Raw genomic sequence first — 24,081 nt, forward strand, 5'->3', positions numbered from 1 at the left:
TGTTTGCAGTGTATTCATATTTTGTGATATCTTCAAAGAAAATCCCTTATTACATTTGAAAACTTAAGTAGCACTCCAGCTAAGGATCATGCAAAAGGTGATTCATGGGTAAAAAACCTACATATTTTTATTTTTGAGATTTTGTTTGAAATGTCATAGTAAACAGAAATTGACATGTGGTTTTTCATAAAACCCGTGTTCTTAGGAGATAAAAATTATATAGAATGCACTGTAGATTTCAAAATTAAGGGAGATAACTCTGTAAATGGCACTCAAATATAATAAAATTTACTGGATTTTCAATGTGGATTATCTCCTAAGAGCAGGCAGATTTCAATGAATAATATGCAACATATTTCATAGTACAGACCCATAAAACAGTTAAGTACAAAAAATAAAATATGTAGCCTTTTTTGGGGTGTATCGCATTTTTCAGATTTTGCATGATTCTTACAAAGACAGTTACTTAAGTACAAGTCCATATAAAATTCAGACACTGCCTATGGTACTGTGATTTATGGTGTAGAAAAACCCACCGAACAATTAATATTTTTTGGTCTTCATATGCCGTATGTTTAAGTAACATTAGTCTTTTCTGTATTCAAATTTGCACTTTTGAGAAAATCATACATTCATCTCACACTAAAATCAACCAAATCAAACCAAATCAAGAACAATAACTCTAGCCAAGTGCTAATTTCATGTACCATCTATATAAATTTTATCTAAAAAGCGCAACACCCAAATGAAAAACCAAGACTGGTCATGTGGTCTGTAACTGATTCTGAATAGGAAATTAAAGTTGGTGGATTTTGAAATGAGTGAATCATTAATGAAATCATTAATATCAATACAGTAATTGTTAGAATATATGAGCCTTTTTTAATGAATTTGCAAATAAGTCACCATTAGAAATGGCCCATATCTCAGAAACTACATGGAGATGGGAAAAATATCTTCAGGAAATCTTATTCAATAATTTAAAACATATTAATCAGGGATGATTTTTCAAGGTCATCAAACAAAGTGGAAATTGGTAAAATCGGAAATAAATGAACAGTAAAGAAAAGAATTGTAAAGGTAAAATCTGGATTTCAATTAGCCGAATTCTGCTAAAAAGCAAAAAAAAATCATTCCTGATTAATTTTTGCAGTTGCTAATCTTCGCAGTTTTTGCCAAATGGACTTATTTGCAAGTATCAATTTTCGCAGTTTCATAAAAATGATTTGCATAATATAGTGTTAAAATTCAATTTTGCGGGGACAGTTTTTCATGGTTTTCTGCTCACCGTGAAAATTAAAACACAGCAAAAATTAGTACGTTTACAGTATATGTATATAACAAAAATGGACTTATATGTGAATTTCAGGATTATCGTAATTCTCATCAGGCCCCATTTTCCCAGTCAATATCATACATAAAACTTACCCAATGATAATTTTGCCAGTAGAAAATCTGTGGACCATTCTTGTTTAAGTTCTGGTGATAGCGTCTGGAATGTGTATTTCTCTTTCCTGCAATCGAAAAAATGTACGATGCATGTCTGTTAAACTTTAGAACAATTCATGTGGGAGATTCTCCCCCACTGACACTGTCTCTTGCGGGAATTCTTTATGTAAAAGCAAGTTTTTCATTCAAAAATTCAATTATTCAGTATTTTTCACAAAAATTTCGTAATTTTAACCAAACAACCCACTAATCTTACATTTTTATGAGAGAGATTTTTAATTTTTAAACTGACTTAGTGGGAGTTTCCAACCTAATGTGGGAAGGTTAACAGGCATGAAGATACTTTGATGGTACTATTCTATTGAATGCTGGAGTTTGTCATTTGCAGAATTATTGCAAGTTAATAAATTTTTGTATTCATGGATTTTTGTCATAGTTTTCAGCAAAAATTTTGAATTTCAAACTATAAACAACAAGCTCATCATTGGGAAAATAAATTTGTGTACAGTATTCTCAAAGATTGATGTTAGAAGTGATTTATCAGCTTAACAACATGATATCAAGACAAATTAAAACTTTACTTACCCTTTATTTTGCGAATTTGTATGTTCGAGTAGTATTGTACAGCTATTGAGAATCTGTAGCTGTTGATTCTTAACTTGTATTTTTCGTTGGAGATCATTAATGGTTTCAATGAACACTTCCTCCTGAACATTCTCATATGAACACTTTAGGGTAGATACTAGTGATACAACCTGACCAAGGACTGTGATGTCATGAACCATATTCTCCAAGTCATTCTGGAGGTTAAGGGGGTCTGACTCCTGGTAAAATGTCTCTGAAAGCGGAAATGTTTGGATGTTATTGTTTATTGTTTATCATGATTTTACAGCTTAGAGTAATGTATATTAGATAATAGTTTCTCTAATTTTGCTTCAATTTTCATACCGCCTGACTGATGGAAAAAATGTTCTCATCAATAATGACTTTTTGTTCTCAGATTTCGATTGGCTTAGAAATCAATTGTCTTGGACTCCATCTTAAATGGCCATTGTAGTTTATTTCAGTTAAATGAGATAATTTTGGTGTTTTCTTACCTTAAATAAGAATTATGAAGAGACTGGAAGATTTGAAGTGAAAAAACCTTTAAATTCATCTAGTTTCTTTTGTTTGGAATGTTTGTGTTTGTGTAACATCAACATTTTGCCTACGAATCAGAACATAACATTTCGGGCGTTTTTTTTATTTTTTGGGTATTTTTGACATTTTTAGGGCATTAGAGAAACAAGACACTCAACACATCTTGTGAAATAAATTTTATAGTTTTAATAGCTCGGCAAGCTTCACGATCAAAACTATAAAATTTATTTCACTCGATGTGAGAAATTCCATAATCAACTTGTTATCGTTGAAGGTTCTATATGTAAATAATATCAATAATCAATAAAAATATTCTGCATAGATCCATTAAAAAAAGCCACTTCCATCAATTTTGAAGTGGGAATTTTTTATTTTCAAACAATCCCCCCCCCTTTTCAGTATAGAAATGGTCAGTGCCTTAATGACCAATCTCGTTCCATTCACATCAGTACATATCTTTTCATTTATTTCTATGAGATGATATTGGAAATCCTTGTACTTTTTAGTGGTCGAATCAATGTGTCTATCTGATCTAAATAGGTATAAGTCCAAATAAAATTACTTGGTAGATTCTCATCCCTTCCCGCCCCTAAAAAAAATCACGAAAATAAAAAAAAAAAAAAAATGGGATGGGAATTTAAAAATCAGAATTTTTTTAGCATCAGTTTATAGTATTGAGATACTAAAACACACAAATCTTTCATTTCTTGGGGACTAAAACAATGTTTCTTCTCTAAAACTGATGTGGCTATGGATTTAGAACATATCTACAAATGTATACTTCAAATATCTAAAATTAGGTTAGCAAATACCTTATAAGAAATAAAAAATAAAATCTTCCCACCCATCCCATATTTTTTGTCAAGGTGGGATGAGAATCTATCATTTATGTTTACTTGGCCTAACAACTGACTACATTTATTTACCTCTCCTGGTGTGAATACTAAGGAGACCTCCATTTGCCTTAACAGAACATGAAAGATCAGGAGAAATAGAATTATCCTTCAGCTCCAGCTCTGACAAGGGTATTGCCCACTTCTGACGGATACGGTCTTGTTCCCTGATAAAACAAAAAATGTAAGTTTCATGTTAATAAGAACAAATATCTTGATTACTGTGAAGAACTATCATTCATGGGGCATTATTTGTGTGATTTTCAGGTTCAAATCAAAACCCCATATTAAAATTCTTGATGGAATGTCTGTTGTAAGAGGCTCTGTAATGATATTTTAACCCCCTCCTGCAATAAGTTAACTCCCCCATTACAATATTTTAACCTCAGGTGCAATATTTTAACCCCCTCCAGCAATAAATTAACGCCCTGTTATGATATTTTAACCCCTTGTTGCCCTTGTTTGACCCCTTTTGTTCAACATGCAGTTGGGGGGTCGAAATATAGTAGGGGGTTAAAATATCATACAGGAGGGGTCAAAATTTCGCTATGATATTTTAACCCCGAGGTTAATATTTTGCAGGAGTCAAAATATCATATGACACCGGTTTCATAAAACATCTCCAATTGAGATTTTCCTAAAATCCTTCACCTCGATCAAATTGCTTGAAATTGAAGATTTGAGAAAATTCAAGGATTTGAGGAACACTTCAATATGAATTTTTTTTTATGAAACGGGGCCTTGGACAAATCAACAAATCCATCATATTTTTAATAAAGAAATGTTCAAATACCACAAAAACTGATGAATATATGTACTTTTAAAGAATTATATGTACTTTTAAAGAATTATACAATACTTAAAGTATTATCAATTACTTTAACATTCAAATCTTAGCTTAAAGAAATGAAATGCACTAACTTATGGTTGACATATTCTTCCTTACACCAAACCAACATGCTTAACTAAATTTGTTCAACCTCTGTTAATTAAACAACAGCTTCCAGCATGTCAACTCACTCTGCAACCTTTGTCTGATTAAAACAACCTATCCTTCATTTTATGCTGTGAGTTATGCAGAATTCTAGTTGTAATCATCTAAGTCATGAAAAACAGGGTTGCTACCCATTACACATTTTATTCCCACTTGGACCACAGATTTGTATTTCATATTTTTGGTCCAATTCACAAAACTGGAGGTTAAATCAGCACTGATCTGAGGTCCAGGGCCCTCAATTTCTGAGGCAAGTAAGTTGAAATTCAGTTTGCCTAGGTCATGGATGTACCACATTTACACATACTCTTATTAGAGACCTTTTCATCTAGGATGCAAAACTGTCCAAGACCTTCCACTCTTAAAGGTAAATATGAAGTTTTGAAGCCAAAGAGATACGTGTTAATTAGGAAATCAAGAGGACCTGGATTCGAATGGTTATCAAAAGGAAAATTCCAAAGGCAATGACAAGATAGTAAAAATTGACACACACGAAAAAAAGAAAGACTTTGAAATGACCAAAAATAACACATACAAAGTAAATGAGTGACCAAGACTCAACTAAAATCTAGTTCAATGACGCATTACCAAAAAAAAAAAAAAAGGCAAAGACATTAAGTTACCTGTATGTCACATTAGTGCAGATGAGATGGGAGTCTGTCAGAAATAATCTACGGGTTTTTGTTCTAGTATTTCCGGTTTCCTGGTAATGAATAAAAACAATGTAATATGACTTGGAAGTTAGGTCTGCAACTAGAAATTCTGGCCTTAAATCTGGCTCGGGGCATGGTGAGCATACCAACCTGGTATTTTTTAATGCACATGTTAAAATAACATTTTCCAGTTTTAACAAGATAGTATACAATTAAACAACTTATCCTTTAAATTCCATCATTGAGCTTAGGCTTGTGTGCACAAACATTGGAAGATTGTGTAAGGCCAAATAAAAAATATGTATGTAAGGTTCCCTTCCTACTCTAGTGTTTTGTGACAACCTTAGCATTTGGCAGAATTACCTGTATCTTAAATTAATTTCTTCCCCATAAACTTAAGGTAAATAAAATTGTAAAAAAAAAAAACCTACCTACCCTATTTTTTACGCATGAAACCCTAAACGGACATATTTTTTCTTTTTGGCCTAGGGTGATTAAGTAAGGTCTTTTCTTTCATTAGCTAATTCATTATTTTACAGTGTTCAAGCTAGGATTTTAAAATAGAAGGGCACATGGAAGAGGGCACTAATTCATTAATTTGAGTTATTTGTACATTTTTTTCTTCAATATTGAAGATTTAATATTTGTGGTTTATATCTCGTTCACAAAACAAATTTGGCAACCAGTGATGATTTTAAGAGGTTGTCAAACAAAGAGGAAATTGGTAAAATTGGAAATAAATAAGCAGTAAAACAAAGAACTGTACTGGTAAAATCCAGATTTCAATTAGTAGAATTTTGCTTAAAAGCGGAAAAAAATCATCCCTGTGAATAACTCTACCAATGACATAGTTTCATGGAAATTTAAACAGTTAAAATGCCACTCCCGTTCTCTACATTTTATGTACATATCTTAACGATAGTGTATTTAGAGGAATTATTTAACAGCGATCATCTTTTCTCAGCAACTTCTAGGGCTAATACTCTAGAAAAATTAAACTAATTGATTAAATGGAACTGTAGATAAGCCAGTAAACAGAGCCAAAATTGATACACATGGGAAACATATGACAGGAATGATTTTACAAGGTCTACAAACAAAGTGGAAATTGGCAAAATCAGATGTAAATATATACAGTAAAAAAGAATGGTAACAGTAAAATCCAGATTTGAAATGGGGAAATTCCACTAAAAAGCGGAAAAAAATCATCCCTTATATTAAAAGTGACATATGATTATCATATGAATCGTGTATTCTATCATTATAAACTTCGTTAAATTACATATAATTATTGCATGATTATCACATGATTATCATATGTTAGTAAGTCAATATTTACATATGAGAATCATGTGTTGTTATATGAATCAGTCAACATATGATTATCATGTGTAACTTACACATATTTGTTCCAGATCATCTTGTCTCAGCAGTCTCCTGGGTCTAAACTTCTGTATATTAATAGTTTTAGCCACTTTCTTGGCCTGTAGCTTCTGTTCAGAAACCCTCTTGGCTTCGTTCAATTTATGGGCCACATTCTCTAGGTCTGTCAGAGCTGTCTGTAGTGATGACCTATCATGATGCTTATGTGGTGTATGTTTCAATATGTCCTAAAATGAATGGTTGAAATTACTTGATTGATCGATTGATTGATTTATTATAGTTTAATATTCATCAGCATAATTTTTATTTTTTCCTGGATTGCCAGATATTTTAGGATAGATAATTTCATCCAATGAATCTTTGTATATATATAGCTGACTCTTTCAAAAAGGGGTAATTTTAAGAGAATTACCCTACTTCCCCTAATCTGTTCGTTTGCATTGTATTTTAATAAAAGTAGAAATTCATCTGATCAAGATGATATGACAAATCTGGTTTCCTTTACCTCAATTCTAGTTCACATAAATCATAAAAAAGACTGTAAACATGAGGTGGGCATGCATAATTAAGATATTAAGAAATGGAAGAAAAAAAGAATCAAATTCATTTCTATACATGTATTAACAAAATATAAATCATACATGCATGCATTTACTAGGATATCCCAACCAACCTTACTTAAAAGCCAAAATTGATACACATACCTGTAATATGGTTATGAACTGAGGAAATCGTTGCACTGGTTTCACTAACAACCCAAATAATGGCAATCTGTCAGGACTTTTTATTGCCATTTCCTTCAAATAGAAAAAAAAATTAATTCTATGCAGCTGTTCTATATTTAAAGAATGAAAAACAAAAGAAAATACTCTAATAGTGAACTACCACATAAATTAAATCTAAGAACCAGGCAGGGATCTCGAGATAATGAAACTGTTCAAATACATTTGTTACATCCTATGTTAATTTCCTTGGATCTTCTATACATAGTGAAATATTCTTTGACTGATTATAATATAAAAATTTTCAAGTACTTTTCTGTAGTAGAATATAACCAAATTTTAAGTGTTAATATCTCCAGTTGGCAACTTTTATTTGCACTTTTATTTTTAATACAGTTTCTATTAGACCTACTGAAGGATTTCCAATAGAAAAATATATGGGATCAAAACATGCATCAATCACTAATCATAAGCATCTAACTGGTATAAAGGCAGAGCTGTACTTAAAGAAGTAGACCTACGGTAAGGGAAACAACTCTTACAAATCAATGGAACATTTGTATTCACCATTTTACATCAATCTCATGTAAGCATCAAAGTAACTTGGATTGATTCCATTCTGTTTGAAAGGAAAGCTTAATATGCTTTGGTGAAATTGAGTATAATACAAGCATAACTTTTTTCAAGAGTTATGTCCTTTACCCTAGGTCTCCCCCCCCTTAAGTTTGGTTGTTACTTAGTGAGTTCAAATGAAAGATTTAATTCACGAATCGTGTTCCTTACTGTAAGGAAGTTAGCCAGTGCAGTCCTGGAACTCTGTAATGACTTCAGTTCCTCCATGGCTCCAGAGAAGTTGTTGACATAAACACTGTACAGTTCTATCACCATTTCTCTGGAAAACTGAAAAAAAAAAATTATTATTTTCTGAAAGAGTTTCATTTCATTGGGTAATTGGTGAAATTCTGGGTTTTCATTTACATACTGTAAAAGTATTAATTTTCAAAATGTACTAATTTTTGTTTTGTTTTTTTTCACAGTGGACTGAAAAGCATGAAAAAAAGTACTGCGATATTGATTTTTATTACTATATAATCATTTTTTAAACTACAAAAATTGACACCCGCAAATATACACTGCACAGAATACGCAAAAATTAGAGCTGAGATATCTGTTACAGAAAAGTAATGGGTGGACTGATGGCCAGGAAGGTGATTGCAATATAACCCCTCCCCCTATATCAAATACTAAAGTTGGGGAATAACTCTGCTGGTATTACATTGTAATGCTATTATAAGTTAACTCACTATTGAATATCTTCTTTTTCAATTATATATCAACTGAGTTTACTAACACATAAATGCATTGTAAATGCACACATCCTTATTCATTCTATAAGCTAAATTATCCAGATTTATGTTCATTTCAACAAAATGGGTCAAAGACAGAAATTGCTGAATTTCTATTAACAGGAAGTAGATATCTGACAGGCCTGAAATGGGATCCCACAATATGGGACACGTACCAGATGCTGGATACCAAATATCAAGAGGCTGCAATTAGTAGTTGCTCACTAAAGTGTTATGAAAATAATTCCCTCCCCCTCTTGTCACCTGCCCACCAACTGACATTAACCAAACTACAATTCAATTTTTACATGTGAAATTCTAGATATCTGATAGCCCATATAAATGGGTTCCCACAATATGGGACCCGTACCAGATGCTGGATATCAAATATCAAGAGGCTGCAATTAGTAGTTGCTCAGTAAAGTGTTATAAAAATAATTCCCTCCCCCTCTTGTCTCCTGCCCACCAACTGACATTCACCAAACTACAATTCAATTTTAACATGTGAAATTCGGCCAAAAATGGATTAACTTGGAAAATTTTATTTTTTTACAAAGTTTACTAAATGATACATAGCATAGTTTTCTCATACTATGCATATGCATGCACTGTCAGATGGTCAGCTGAAATCTTTAAATCCATTGAAACAGTAATTTCAAAAGATAGTAATAAAAATATAGTTCTTCCCAAGTTATACATCAATGTAAAAGTAAGGCAGCAGTGAAAAAAAAAGAACAACTACGACTGAAAAACAATTGTTTACCTCAGAAACAAATCATACATCTGAGAAACAATCTTTATACACCTACAGCATTGTACCTCTCCATGCAAGACACTAGCAAGATATACTGTCTTTTAAAACTTACAAATCCAATGAATATATTTCCGATCTCTTCCTTTTTGTCCCAGCTATTGACTTTTTCAGCTAACTCAATCTGGAACATCTGATGAATATTCAGTATTTGTTCTGCCTGATCTAATATGACTTCAACTGGAGTGTGTTGTAGACCAAATGTAGTCATCAGAGTGTTTTTATATTCCTAAATGTAACAAAATAAGAATTTGTTTTTTACTAAATCTTTTTGTTAAGGGAGACAAGTGGTCTTGTTTTTAAACATGCACAGGCCTAAAACAATGTGTGTTTAGTGCTAACTTTATGGTCCCTGACCCTAAACTTGTTCATCAGAAAAATTCTAATTTCCGAAAATGTCATCCCTGATCCATATTTGAATGCACAATTATTGCACAGGTGCCTACCGACCCAAAACAGTGACTATCGAATTTTTAAGTACTTCTCCATCTAAAATTCAGGCAAAATATGTATTAGGTGTGGCACATGAAAGAAAAAACACAGAGATTTTATGGCATTAACCAAGTATTTACATGTATACCTGATAACCTCTAGAAATAGCCATTAAAGTGTTTCTAAAATTTGCCTTTTTAAGATATTTATAGGTCAAATTTAGTTGAAATGCAATATGGTGGGAAAATTTTCCCTCACTTTTCCCTCGTATGAGCAGTAAAAAAATATCTACTTCACAGATGCTTCAGGATAAATTTAAATACTTTTCAGTAGTTTGCTAGACGTACTGAATATATTTGAGGCAAAACAGACCAAACTGAGAAATATGATGTGCCACCCATTGCCTGATTCTTACACAGACTTAAAGTCTTTGGTACCAACACAATTTATAAAAAATGAAGGAGGTTGCAAAATGAAAAATGAAGAAAAAATTGACAAGGATATTGTGATACATGCATGTAGTGGACAAATTTTGCTTGTAAGAAATATTTTCCAAATAGAATTTTGCATATCTGTTAACCTTTGGAACAGTTTATGTGGGAGATTCTCATACACAATTTATTGTTGACACTGACTCATGTGGAATATTTTTATGTAAAACCAAATTTTTATGTAAAAATTCAATTATTTAGAATTTTTCACAGGAAATAATCATTTTAACCAAAAACCTCAGACGATTTTTAATGAATTTCATTTTGCAAATACACACTATTGCACTGACAGATAAGCATTGCATTGAAATGTTACAAAATATTAACTAAACTCAATAATATACAAGAAATTAGACAAGTGTAATTTTTTTTTTAATTTTAAGAAATCATATGAAATTTTAATCTTGGGGTTAATATTTTGCAGGGGGTCAAAATATTATGTATAAAACCGGTATTGTACTCTTTGGTATTGAAAGAGCATAAAACAGGATTTTGAAAATGAAAAAGTAACTATTTTGGGATAGCAGACACTTTCAATACCCTAGTATGTGAAATTACAGATGTTACTACAAATAAAAACTGGCTGTATCTTTATCACACAGTAGTCAAACTATCTAAAACATCAATTTATCATGTCAGCATTAATTGCTTTCATGATAACGAGTCCATTGAAAACAGCAAAATTTACCTTTTGGTAGTTAAGGTAATACTAAATATTGGTTTCCATGGCAACATGTTTGCAAATTAAAAACTTCTGCTATTTATGATGTTAATATGCCATATAAAATTATTTAAGTTATTAAAAAGAAATTTGAAATTTTGAGGTTTCCACATGATTTTGTACTATACAAAGAACTTTTCAGTACTATTCCCGGTAAGAATCAGGCACCGGGTGAATCAAGGTGAAAAAAAAAACATAAATCTTTCTATGAAACAAAATTCAAAATGTTATCTGAAATGCAGAAATGGCTATCATTTCTTTTTTAAATGTCAGGTATAAATTATATGGAATGATTTGTAATTTTATCACTTTTCTCCTTTTATTCTATCATAGTTTTGAAATTGGTTTTCTGCATCCTCTGACACTTTTAAGATGAACTAACTGTCCATTTTTCTACAATTAACCATAAACTTTTGTGCCACCATTGTCAAACTTTTTTTTCCTGAGCATAATTCATTATTTCCAATTTTGCCTGATTCTTACAGATTCTAGTACTTTAGAATAACATACCTCAGAAAGTCTCCACAATGTATCTATATAGGATTTCTCACTATCAACAAGAGACTGGATGGCAAATCTTCTCTTCATCTATAAAGAAATTACTTTCATTTGTGGGTACCAACTTTTAAGGTTCAATGAAAAATATCAGATCACATATAAATTATGTAGATTCATTATTTCAAAAATTTGACACCTTCGTCATACAAATAAATAACTATCTTTTCATTGGGAACAAAATTCCATGATTTGCCAACTCATAAAAACCATGAAAATTGGTTACCCATAAAAAAACAACACATTCAGAGTAAATGTATCAAGTATGGATTTGTAGCAACAGAGCTGAGGAGACTCAGCTATTTTCAAATACATGTACTACCATGATAAACAAGAAATTTAGGGCTCAATATCATACAATTTAGGAGACACTAACAACTCATTACCTAAATGTTGAAGCTAATACATGTACCAGATTTGAAATTACTGTACACGTACTAATTTTTGTGGTGTACTAATTTTCACATTTTTGGCGGTGGACAGTAAACTCAAAAAAAAATAATTATAATACAAGCAAAATTGATTTTTAACATTTTACAACATAAATCATTTTTTGAAGCCGCTAAAATCGATATCTGCAAATATGCTGACTTGACAGGATCTGCAAAAATTAGCAATCAAGAAAATTCATACCTTTACAGTATTCTGCTCAGAAAATGCAGAGAAAAATGTGACATACTTTATACTGATAGTGTTTTTCCTAGAAAATTGTGGTCATGGTGTTTCATACATTTTGTGGGCACAAAAGGTTACATGTATTATGAAGGCACCCCATGGCCACCTTTACATGAGGTTAATTTATTTCCTAAAGTATACAATAAACAGCCTTCATCTGTGATGCTGTAAAAGTATAATACTGTAGGAGTTAATTTCCATTAAAAAGATACTATCCATGAATTAAAATACCACAGAAATTTTGACAAAAAATAAGAAAATGAACCAGCAATAAAAATTAGGATTTTTGCATTTACAAGGTATATGCACAATTTGGAGTTCAATTAGCAATATAAATAGATAGACTTAGTGAGAATGACTCTTACCTGGTGTTTTTCCAAGTCCTCGGGAGCTGGGGGCAGGCAAGGAGGAGGGTGTTTTTCTAAGTTGACGTTCACAGGAAGAAAATGGGCATTTCCATTTTTCTTGTTAGCTTCTTGAGGCTTTGTTTTCTAAATTGAGAAAAAATACAAAAAATTGAAATACAAACGAAACATATATGTACACTCATAACTTGAACAATTTCTACAATAAGTGGCAAAATATTATGATATAAATAGCAAACGTAAATTTGTATCCATTCACTTGAAAAGATACTTGAGATGATAAATGTCTCTCCCTAATAGATACCATGAAAATTGTTCATGTAGTCCTCTCCAAAATTAGGGTGGCACATGACTACCGTACTACTGTTAGTGTCGATCCCTGGGTAGAGACATTAGCAGTGTAGCAACATACATGTAGTGGATCATTTCCACGAAGTCAAACATTTTTTTGAAAACAAACAGCTGCATCCTCCATAGGCAAAAGCCTAAAATTATATTTCATATACTGTAATCCAAAATCAAGTATTATACCTTCTCCCATTGTGAAATTCTCGACCTGACAGCACTAGAAATTCTAACAGAATAAGTCATGTTTCTAGTATTTTTCTGTACACTTTGAAAATCAATAACACATGTTTTTCTTTAAATTTTACTTCAAATTTAATTCACATAGTAACTGAATTTTAACATTAGCTGATTGACTGAAAACAAAATAAGCTAGATTTACCCCGTTTTTATAATTATAGACCCTTGACGAGAGTATGTGACTTCCTACTTAACATTGATTACAAAACACTGGTTCAGTAACAACAAATTAGAATTCAAGTATTTAGTGGGTTACAAAAGCTCTCTAGGAGGTGGTTCAAAGTTCACTATTCCCCGCCCCTTATCAAAATAAGATTAACATCATTTGTCAGCAAACATTGTATGCGGTTAGATGGAATGTATCAGTATTTACCAGTTAATTTTTTACATATTTAATAAACAATACTTAATTGATTTGATTAATTGATTGAATTTTATGTCCTCCACAAAGTATTTCATGCAGTTCAGGATGAGAATAGTTGCTTGATCTATATATCCAAATCTACCAGATGTTTTTTTTTTTTTGAGTTATTGGTTCACAATTGATGGATACATTGACAGAAATCTTTTATATCTGAAAAATGTTCACCCTGTGTAAATATGAGTAACCAAAGAAGAGTGTACATATAAGTTGCACACCTTGTCATGCTAGGTATATAACCACCACTTGCTTGTAATTGAGGCATACTTATCATTGGTCACAGCCAAATGTGCCACTGATGATAATCATATGGTGCTCGATTCATATGATAATCATATGGTAATCACCAGTGGGCCGGTGACCCTTGGGGTAATATAGAAATCTCGGGTTGATACAGCAAGTTATAGAGAATTTGACATGTAATACTCAATATCTATTGACTGGGCTAACAATTTATTATCAGCATACTAAAACAACGAAATGTGTATGGCCTATAGTATAAACAATTTTATCACTATAAATAGTTGAAGCAGGAACAAACATGACAGCCAATCAGAGCATAGTAAACATACAACAACTACAGAAATGATTTTGGTCTTAAGTGTTACTCTACCATATTATAAGAAGATTATCAGATTTCAATCTTAATTAGGATCAAATTGACAAGATTTAATATTATGCATAAAGTGCAATTTGAACGTATTTTAATTCTGTCATAAATACACCGTGACATCAAAACTTAAAATAAATTTTACTATTAGTCATTACTATTAGTCAAACTGATTGCAGGTTCATACAAGAATCATGCTTACAAAGAAAACTAACTGGTCAAAGGTTGGGGTACATGTATGGGTGAAATTGGCCCCTTGTTTTCCTGAAAATTGATGTTTGTGTCCCAGCAAATTTCGCATTGCTGAACAAAAGTTTAATTGCCTACATTTATAACTTATCTACATTGCTTATTTAAGTCATAATCATCAATCAAAATAACTGATTTTCTTAAATTTTGCATAACCAAAAAGTAAATTACCCATTCCACCTGAAACACAAGTGGCTGAGCCAAAGTAGACCTTTGTAATATTATATATTCAGATGCACTTTTGTCTATTTTATCAGAATTCCTGAAGATTTGGTGGGTCTACATTGGTGCAGGCATCACAAATTTGAAAACTGATAAATTTTGTACCAAATTAAAGCTTTTTGGCAAAAAATAGATTTTTAAATTATGTTTGACATGTCATAACTGTACAAGAACTGGCTTAAAAAATTCTAATTTGGTAATGTTGTTGTACTACTTTAAGTCCTTAACAAAATGTGGATTGGAAACATGATATTACCATGTTTAGAAATTCAGCCTAGAAGTTCAAGGTGCAAAAAAACATGCCTAAGTGTACATAGTTCTTTTGGATTAACTTTCAAAACAACCTTAAATCTTTCAGAAAATCATTTAAGATAAATAAAAATTATCAACAAGAGTTTTATCAAAGGTTAGAGAGAAATGAAAGAATTGAAAACATTTTTTTTTAATTCCATTGGAAAATGTTTTTTACTCTAAAGATTGCTATGAAACAAGTCCATTTTTTTCCGCCATTTACCCCTTCCTCTTCTTTCATGTTCTTTACAAGTGTTTAAAGAATCAGGCAAAATGGGAAAAAATCAGAAACATGCCTGTCAAAACACCACCAATCTGACATTGTAATATCCCTCAACGATGCTTTCTCTATCAGAAACGATCATTATTTGATCCCTGCATCACTGTCTTTGCTCAGAAATTTTTCAATAGAATGTTAAAAGGTTTTAGACAGAGTTATCTGCCCTTGAAATGTTCATTTTCAGTGCATTTCAATGAAATTATAACTCAATGCAGAAATATGTTATGGAAAATATTGTCTTTTTCCCTTAATACTGATGGTGCAGTCTTATAGTCAAATTACACCATCAAATGATGGATTTTTTCATACCATGTTTCATCCACTGCCTGATTCTTACAAATACTGACACTTTAAAATTTGTTTCTGGTGCATACTGAATGTATAAAATATTGACAAATATGACCCCCAAAAAAATAGCACTTATAATTACTACCCTCCAAATCACATGTAGTCTTATGAAAACCTGTATGGCAGTTATAATGATAAAATCCATTGTAAATATGATTTTATTTTATGAGCTACTGCTTATAAAATTTTGCCATTTCCATTACCAATCATTGAAGTTTTTTATCCATGTTAAAGTGGTCCTACATTTGGATTTTTAAAGGTATATCAAGCAATAAAAACTACAGATTTTTAGACTTTGCATATGAGGGATGGAGCTAGTATTCAAATAATGACTGGGTCTAGTTGTAATCAATGAAATCAACCAACAGGAATATGAAAGACCTCTTAAAACATTTGCTCTGCACCTGTATTGAAAGTTAAAAAAATCACATAACAGAATAACTAGGTTCAGACACCCTAGGCATTGTTGACACTCTATCTCTATTTAACATGTAATAAACATCCTAATGCTCCTCCTCCATTTTAATTATAAAGTCTGAAACATACAAAATAGGGTATTAATGAAATATTAGTAATATCCCATCGTCATCTGATATAAAATGTTCAAACTTGCGTAACATGAAAACCTTAACTTTAGATTTTGCTGAAAATTTAACTTAACCAGTATGTTATGGTACTTTACAACCATGCAAAGTTTCAAAAAGTTCACAGTTCTTGAGTTATCATCTGCAAACCCTCGTGGGACTGCAGACACTCAACTCTTCAGGAGGTATCAAATAATACCTCACAACCCTTTTTTTTTTGGGGGGGGGGGGGGGTACCAAAATGAAAACTTTTAAAAATGAAAGCAAGCTGCATCCCCTAAAGATAAATACTGTGAAAGTACTATTTTTCCTGGGGTACCAATTTTCGTGGTTTTCAAGGGAGGACCAATTCACGAAATTTGGTTCACATCCAAAGGAGATTTCCATTTATGTGTATACTGATAACCTCAAAACTACGAATTCAAGAATCCACGAACTTATTTCTTCCCTAATCCAATAAATTGGTATCCACGAATTAAAGTAATTTCACAGTACTGAAATCCATAAACCATTTTCAGTTATTGTAAAGTGAGGACAGATTTACGGATGGACAGCTATTTACCAAGATGGGCTCATTGTTGTAGGTAGACAACTCTGTACGAAATTCAATGTACAAACAGTTTTGATGTCCAATATCAAAATACCCCAAATAGTACGGGACTGAGAAATTCTAGACTTTGAGGAGTAAGATTTTAATTTCTCTTACAAAGCTTAGATTTCTAGTCTTTTATTTTCTGGCAGTATTCAACAGTTCTTTACTTTTAAAATTGATCCTGAGATTACTATGGCAACTAAGATTTCCCTTCCTGCCACAATTTATATGTTGCATTTAAAAATTATTACAATGTATTTTTTGTGCTGTCAGCAATTTCATACATTGGTCAGACAAAATGGCCTCCCACTGCTAAAAAATAGGAATATTCAAGTCTCAGAAGTTGTATTCCGAAAGTTGCATGCAGTGTTATTGTTCCCTTTTTTTAATAAAGAGCTATGGGAAACACAGCATGATATGACCACAGCATGTGAACTCTGTTCATTAGGGGTAAATTAGAACATGATATTATTTTTTTGACACACTTAAGCATAAGGGACTTACAGTTCATTATGTACACAACAAATGGTGAACACAATATAGCACAAATTTTGAAATTCAATTAAAATTTTTGAATCCAACATTTCTTTTTTGTGGTCATATACCGGTAAATATTGCCTCATGAATACCCTATTAATCGCAAAAATGTACAGAATTTTTTTTTTCAAATCAAAATATTTGAAAAAAAAAAAAAACAGTACAATACCTTTTTGGAGTTTAAATCATTCCTGGTAACTTAAAGAGGGTACCAAGAAAAAGACAAGTAAGTAAAAAATAATCAGTGTAATTTTGAACAGAAATACGATATTCTGCACCTTGACTACAAATTGGGAAATAATCAATTTTATTTGGGATAATTTATTAACCATTTTTCGTGATTGACAATTTGGGAAACTTTCATTACAGGAAACAGCCTTACTTCATCCTGCAAAAGTATTTTTGCTCGTAGGGTACCAATTTTCATGGTTTATGTGGGTTTGGTAACCCACAAAATTTGGTTCCTAATGAAAAGGAAATTTTCCATTCGTTTGCAAAGACAGATATGTCAAATCCACTAATTCTACAATCTACAAACTGAAATTTTTTCCCTAAACCAAGAAAATTGGTACCAACGAATATAAGTACTTTTACAGTAGGTAATATCACTGGAAGGTATTCAAGGTTTAACAAAAATAGCCTGATTAGCCAAGATGTGATGTTACAGATTCCGTTTGTCAAATTCTTGACACTAACTTTGTTCTGATTTTTATCAGTCATAATGATTTCATATTGCCACTTTGTAATAGTGTGTGAATTTTTTTTGAATCAGGGTTGAGGCAAGTTTTAAGAGAGGAGTTATTAGGGAGACAAAATGTAAAACAACCTGCCAAATGATAAAATTATACCTCTGCGTTTTTAATCTCCCTTGGTGTTGGTGGTAAGGGTTTGTCAATAAATTCCACTCCAGACTCTGGTCCTGGGGAGTTTTCATAATCTGTTCCACTGTCAGAGGCAGAAAACTCAGAGTCATTCCAACCAAAGTCAGAACTGATTCTACTGACAACGTCCTCGTATGGATTTTCTTGACTTTTGTTGCTACGGATACTGGCTTGACTTCTACTCTTCATACTCTCCAGCATTCCTTCATGTGTAGACTGATATGCTGAAATGAATGAAAAATTAGAAAGTCATTGACCTCTAACTTGAATTTCATTTTTAAAAATGGTCATAATAACTCTATATTCAGAATTATTGGTCATTCCAATTTCCATTAACTCTAGACAGAGAATGTCATACAGAAAGTTTATTAAAAAGGTAAACATGTAGATTCCCTGTTGTGCTTCTCTACCCTCCAGAAGAAAAAGAAGACCTACAGTAAGACAGGCCACAGAAAAAAAATTGTCTGTTTAAGGTCACTGACCTACCTACCCTATTTTTTCTCCTACCTTAAGCTCATTTTTTTTTATTTTTTTATTTTTTTTTTTTTTTTTGAAATGCTGGGAAACTATCAATTCTAGTTGAGCACTTTCGAAGTCAAGAAATCTTCCCATAATGTCCATATAAAATTATTTTAAAACATAAAATAAGATTTTACTTACCTACCCTATTTTTGTTCATCCAATTTCACCTTAAACAGATATATTTTTTTTCTTGGCCTCATATAAATGCCTAAATTATATTAAAACATTTGAACAATAAAGCTAAGGATAAGGAGCATTAAGGACTCTTACTGGTGTCAAATACAACTGAAAAGTAATAATTCAATATTATAAGTGTTTTAAAAGTGAGAAATTGAAGACTTGAATCAACACTTGTAAAAAGAATTGCTTAAAGTTTACCAAAATTATGACACTCTGCAGAGTTAGTACCTCTTTGGTCATTTTCTGACAAAAAATTATATCCATATCCAAAAAAAAAAACAACTTCATATTTAGTGAATATATTTGTTAGTGTATAGTTTATAATATAGGAAAATATAAAGGTGTTTCTTGATAGTTATAATTTATATTATATTATTCATATTATACATAATATTTTGGATGTAAATGTATCTGAAAAACAACATCATTAACCATTCTCTTCAGCTTTTTGTTAAATAAAGAAGGTATCTTAAAGTGGAGCCATTGTGACATTATTACAATGAATTATTGTAAAAAAAAATCATATTTCTGATATTTATATATTTATATATATGTACATGTATTACCAAGTTTTGAACAATTCTATGTTCTATCCTGCAACTAGGCTTAATTTCTACTATACAAAAAAAGGGTCTTGAATAACACAAAGTTTTATTCCACCACTGCATAATAACATCTCCTGGTTAACCCTTTCAGTTATGAGCAATGTCAAACAAGAGGCTCCCAGGAGCCTGAATCTCTCACCTTGTTAATTTTTTGTCTTTAAAGGACAATAACTCTTAACAAGGAGCTGTCCGACAATTTGGACTCAATAAACACTTTGGTAGGACTTATCAGAAGGATCATTTCATCAACTGAAAGTTTCATTCTATCTACTATACTTTTCAAGATATTGGCTGAAAACTGCTAATAACATAATTTTTTGCCTTTCAAGGGCAATAACTCTAACAAGGAGTCATCCAACAAGTTTGATCCCCACAAACATTTGTTGGTTGCATTAAAAGGATCATTTCAACATTTTAAAGTTTTATTCTATCCACATGTATCATAGTTTTCAAGATATTGGGTAAAACTGTAAAACAAAAACTTAATTTTTCACCTTCCATGTGCGGTACTTACAAGGAGACGTCTGACAACTTTGATCCCTGGAGACTTTAGTAAGCCTCATAATAAGAATCATTTAAGCAATAAAAAAGAATTTGGCTAAATCGTACGGTTTTGGAGATATATGTGAAAAACTATAGTCTGACCCTATGTTCTATTTTTAGTAATGGCAGCCATGTTTTTCAATGGATCAAAAATCCCCAAATCAGTTCTATGCATGATACACTGAGGAACATTCATACCAAATTTGGTGCTAATTAGTCATGTAGTGTCCGAGGAAAAGAGTTTTGAAAAACTGACTAAGGCCAAGTGATGGCAATAGCTCACATGGCCAGGTGAGCTAAAAAGGAAACAGGTTACAAATTCAGCTCAGCTCAAAAGATTAATGATAAAAAACAACTATAAAGAGCAAATTTTGCATGTTTTATTTAGAAAATGTGGTTGCAGGATAAACACAATACATGAACATTGAGGAAAATATCAATTTATTTATCAATACTCGTTCCAAAACTGTCAGATTAGCTCAGGGAACCCTTGCAATCAGACTGTTCCAAAATCTCATCAAATAAATTTGATACATGTATTTTCTGCCATTATACATGTATTGTATATGTACCTTATAAAAGAGCTGATATTTTATAGACAATACATGTAATCACGGCATATTAATGCCTGTATACGTTAAACTTTGCTAATTCACAATATTTTCAATTGTTTTTTCATGTATCACTAAAACCCACAGATCTAAAAATATTATTTCACGTAAGGAAATATTCCCTATTTAAAAGGACAAATATTCAATTTCTCCATCACCTGAAATGTTTGGAATTCTTTTCATTTTTTTTTTATCAGAATAAAACTATTGAGGTTATGTGCAAATTTATCTGCCCCTGTAATGTCTATTTGTAGTGCCAAAACTATATGGAAATTATCTTTATTTCTTGATTCAGATGGAACAAATTGTCAACTCATATTAATTGTCAGTGGTGTTTTTTTATACCATGTTTTACCCAATGCCTGATTCATACAGAGACTGATACTTTAGTACAGTAATAATTAGTACAGTAATAATCAGATTTCAACCATAATTATGACCAAACTGACAAGGCTAAATATTGTACATAAAGTGAAAATTGATATGCAAATGTGCATGCATTTACAAGTATATAAGTTCATTTTACAAAAAAACAAAATGCTTTCTTACTACCCATATAATGGCAAGAAAGTTCTATATCTGTTTCCTGCTACCCTACCTTCCCCTTTTTTGTGTGACTACCATTAACATTGTCTGTACTGACAGTAAGGAGTTCACATGCAGCTACATGTAATGAAGTAAAACAAAGAGAGTGCAGAGTTTTAAAATGAAGGTGCCATGCAAGCATAGGAGATCTGTCAGTAGAAAAGACCCTTTTTGTGGTAAGCTGGTGAGCATGCTCACGGACTACCCCACCGTTAGAACACAAGGGTCTATATACTGCAAGTATAATTCCTGCCAGGTTCATGATGATAACAGGGACTTCAAACTACAGGGACCAGTAACCATAACAAACATCTTAATATCTATTTCTTTAAATTGAATGCCCTAGGGTGTTTTTTTAGTTATGTATATAGTATCTGTGTGAAGGGACAGACAGACAGTAGTATGTAGATAAACACACAAATTCTTGCTCATGTGTTTTAAATATACATGTACATGCAATAAAGCCAGTCATTTGTCTGTCTGATTGGACGCTTTAATAGACTGTAATTATGTCTAAATCAAACTGTTTTTCTGTAATATAATTTAATGTAACCATTTTTACTATTAGAAAAGATACCATCGTTTTTATTTTATTCTTGGATACAAAAAGTTCCAATCACCTGATCAATAAACAAGGTCATGAACTTTAAACCACGACCCTTTTAAAACAGACTACTTTTACCAATGAAATAATCCTGTGCTGGGGAATTTTATAGTCTCTCTGAAGAAATTAGTAGAGAATAAGGCATGAACTACTGGGATTAAATAATATGAATTCATCATAGTTTTTGCCAAAATATTAAATCATAAGGAATGCAACTAATATCTGAATATACATGGTACATGTATCATCTTCTATAAAGAACTTTGGTTGGATTTATGAAAACTGTGAAGCAGTTTATACTATGCATAAATTGAACAAAAGTTCTTTTATAAAAGATAATATATCCAGATATTAGTTACACTCCTTAAGGCTAAAAACCACTAATTCCACTTCCCATAGGCTTCTATGCTAATTTCACAATATTCAATGGCTTCTCTGGACTTTACCTTAACTTTAACCTGCAGATGACTATATATCAGCATGATTCTACATATGTCAGCTCACAATCCTCAGAATGGCATGTGGGGTTAGCAGACTTGCAGTGCAGTACTGGTCACCGGAAGTGAAGGGTCTATAAATAGCATGGGAAATCCCAGTGTTTTCACAAGATAGGGGTATATTTAAAAATCATTATGGAGATTAGGCTTCACATCACAAGAAGCAAAATGCACCTATAAAATGTACAGAAATGTTTTTCCTTTCAGAAACTGTTTAAATTTTTAAAATAAGATGAGAACTTTTTTCACAGCACTATGAGGAACAGGGGTAATTTCTGCGTAGGACTATTTTTGCGTACGTTCCAAATGCTCATTGGTTGAATTGGTGGTCTGTAACCTTAATTAAACATGTGTAATAGGAACACATGGTTAAATGTATCAAAACTTAATTAAGACAATTATCACTGTATGTTTTTCCTCCATTCTCACTTTGGGGTGGGGGGCGGGGTATATGCAAGTGAGTTTTTATACACATGATCATGTCATAGTTCAAATTTAGTGAGAGGAATTCTCTAAAAATTTCTTCAGATAGACCACATAATTCTCTAGCAAAGTATATAAATTGTTTTCCCTCTCAATAGTCATATTTATATTTTACCATGCTCACCTAGGCTTGAATGAAGAATATCATGACCGAAATAATAATCTAAACCGCTTCTCAGAAAGGGAAAATTTCAACTTGGAAAACCATATATTTTCTGTTTTCAACATTCTCTAAATTCGGCAAATTCATGAACACCGAGGAGACTGAGTTTCCTACATCAAAGCAAAGTTTTATCTCTATCATATACTAGATAGATTTATGCCTTCGAAAATAAGGAAAAGGAAATCCCCACAGAACAACCTATTAAATATAGGCCAGTCAAATTTAGAACAAGTTGTTTTCAATAAATTAAAACTTATTTTCATTTACATTTTTTTTTTTTTTTCAATTACAGCAATATGTTAAATGACCAAATCTTGTATTTATGATGACCTCACTTAATTCAAATCATATCACATTTGTCAAAAAGGAAGTTAATTGGGTGACATCAACAATCTAAAAGCTTCACACCAAAAATTGAACCTTTATTTATCTTGAATATTCGAAGTGATAAAAACCGAGTTTTTCTATCGGTTTTCCCCATGTCTAAGTCCAGTCAAACTTATACAATAGAAGCATTAACCTTTGATGACAGTTTAGGAAAAGTAAGTGTTCGAATAATTTTAAGAGCAAAAAGATTTTGGGAAAATGTTCCGGAGACAACTGCACAAACTGCCATACAATAAGAGAACATTGTCTAAACCTTGCCTCAGTCCTCTTTGTGTTATTATTGGGGAGGGGCCAGGAAATCAACATTTGAGTAAAACTTCCCCCTTGCTAAGGGAAATAATCATGCTGTCATGGCTAAAGGGATAGAATAGTTAGAAACAATGTAAAAGAAAAGTAAGACATTAAGAGTGCAAGACACATAATTTCAGAAATCTCAGACATTTAAGGTTAAGACTTTAAGTTCTCTGAGTTTTAAGGCTCCACCTCTTAAATACCATTTGATGCATCATTTTACCCCTGCCAAAATTTGATGATTTTAAGGCAAAAAGGTATACATAAAATTCAGGTGTTTCTTACTTTGGCAATGCTTAGTGGTGCACAAAGTACTTAAGCCCATAGTTAACATTTTCCGGAATTTATTTTAGACAGACTATTAAAATACAACGAATTAG

At 31.8% G+C, this 24,081-nt stretch overlaps 1 protein-coding gene across 6 annotated transcripts in view; it reads right to left on the minus strand.

Moving 5' to 3' along the window:
* Positions 1–24,081, minus strand: part of LOC148601673 (rho guanine nucleotide exchange factor 10-like) — a 64,791-nt gene that overhangs the window by 20,801 nt on the left and 19,909 nt on the right. For all 6 annotated transcript variants that reach the window (XM_088554181.1, XM_088554179.1, XM_088554180.1 and 3 more), the window contains 11 exons: positions 18,198–18,454; positions 12,631–12,756; positions 11,546–11,623; positions 9,447–9,620; positions 8,018–8,134; positions 7,217–7,309; positions 6,530–6,739; positions 5,100–5,179; positions 3,516–3,649; positions 2,035–2,287; positions 1,429–1,514 (listed from right to left, as the gene is read on the minus strand). In XM_088554181.1, the coding sequence (XP_088410307.1) occupies positions 1,429–1,514; positions 2,035–2,287; positions 3,516–3,649; positions 5,100–5,179; positions 6,530–6,739; positions 7,217–7,309; positions 8,018–8,134; positions 9,447–9,620; positions 11,546–11,623; positions 12,631–12,756; positions 18,198–18,454 (1,608 nt within the window). The remainder of the gene's footprint in view (positions 1–1,428; positions 1,515–2,034; positions 2,288–3,515; positions 3,650–5,099; positions 5,180–6,529; positions 6,740–7,216; positions 7,310–8,017; positions 8,135–9,446; positions 9,621–11,545; positions 11,624–12,630; positions 12,757–18,197; positions 18,455–24,081) is intronic.

This window comes from Perna viridis, chromosome 12, assembly GCF_037379345.1.
Source record: "Perna viridis isolate PV_CMFRI_1.1 ecotype Kerala chromosome 12, ASM3737934v1, whole genome shotgun sequence".
Taxonomy (NCBI): domain Eukaryota; kingdom Metazoa; phylum Mollusca; class Bivalvia; order Mytilida; family Mytilidae; genus Perna; species Perna viridis.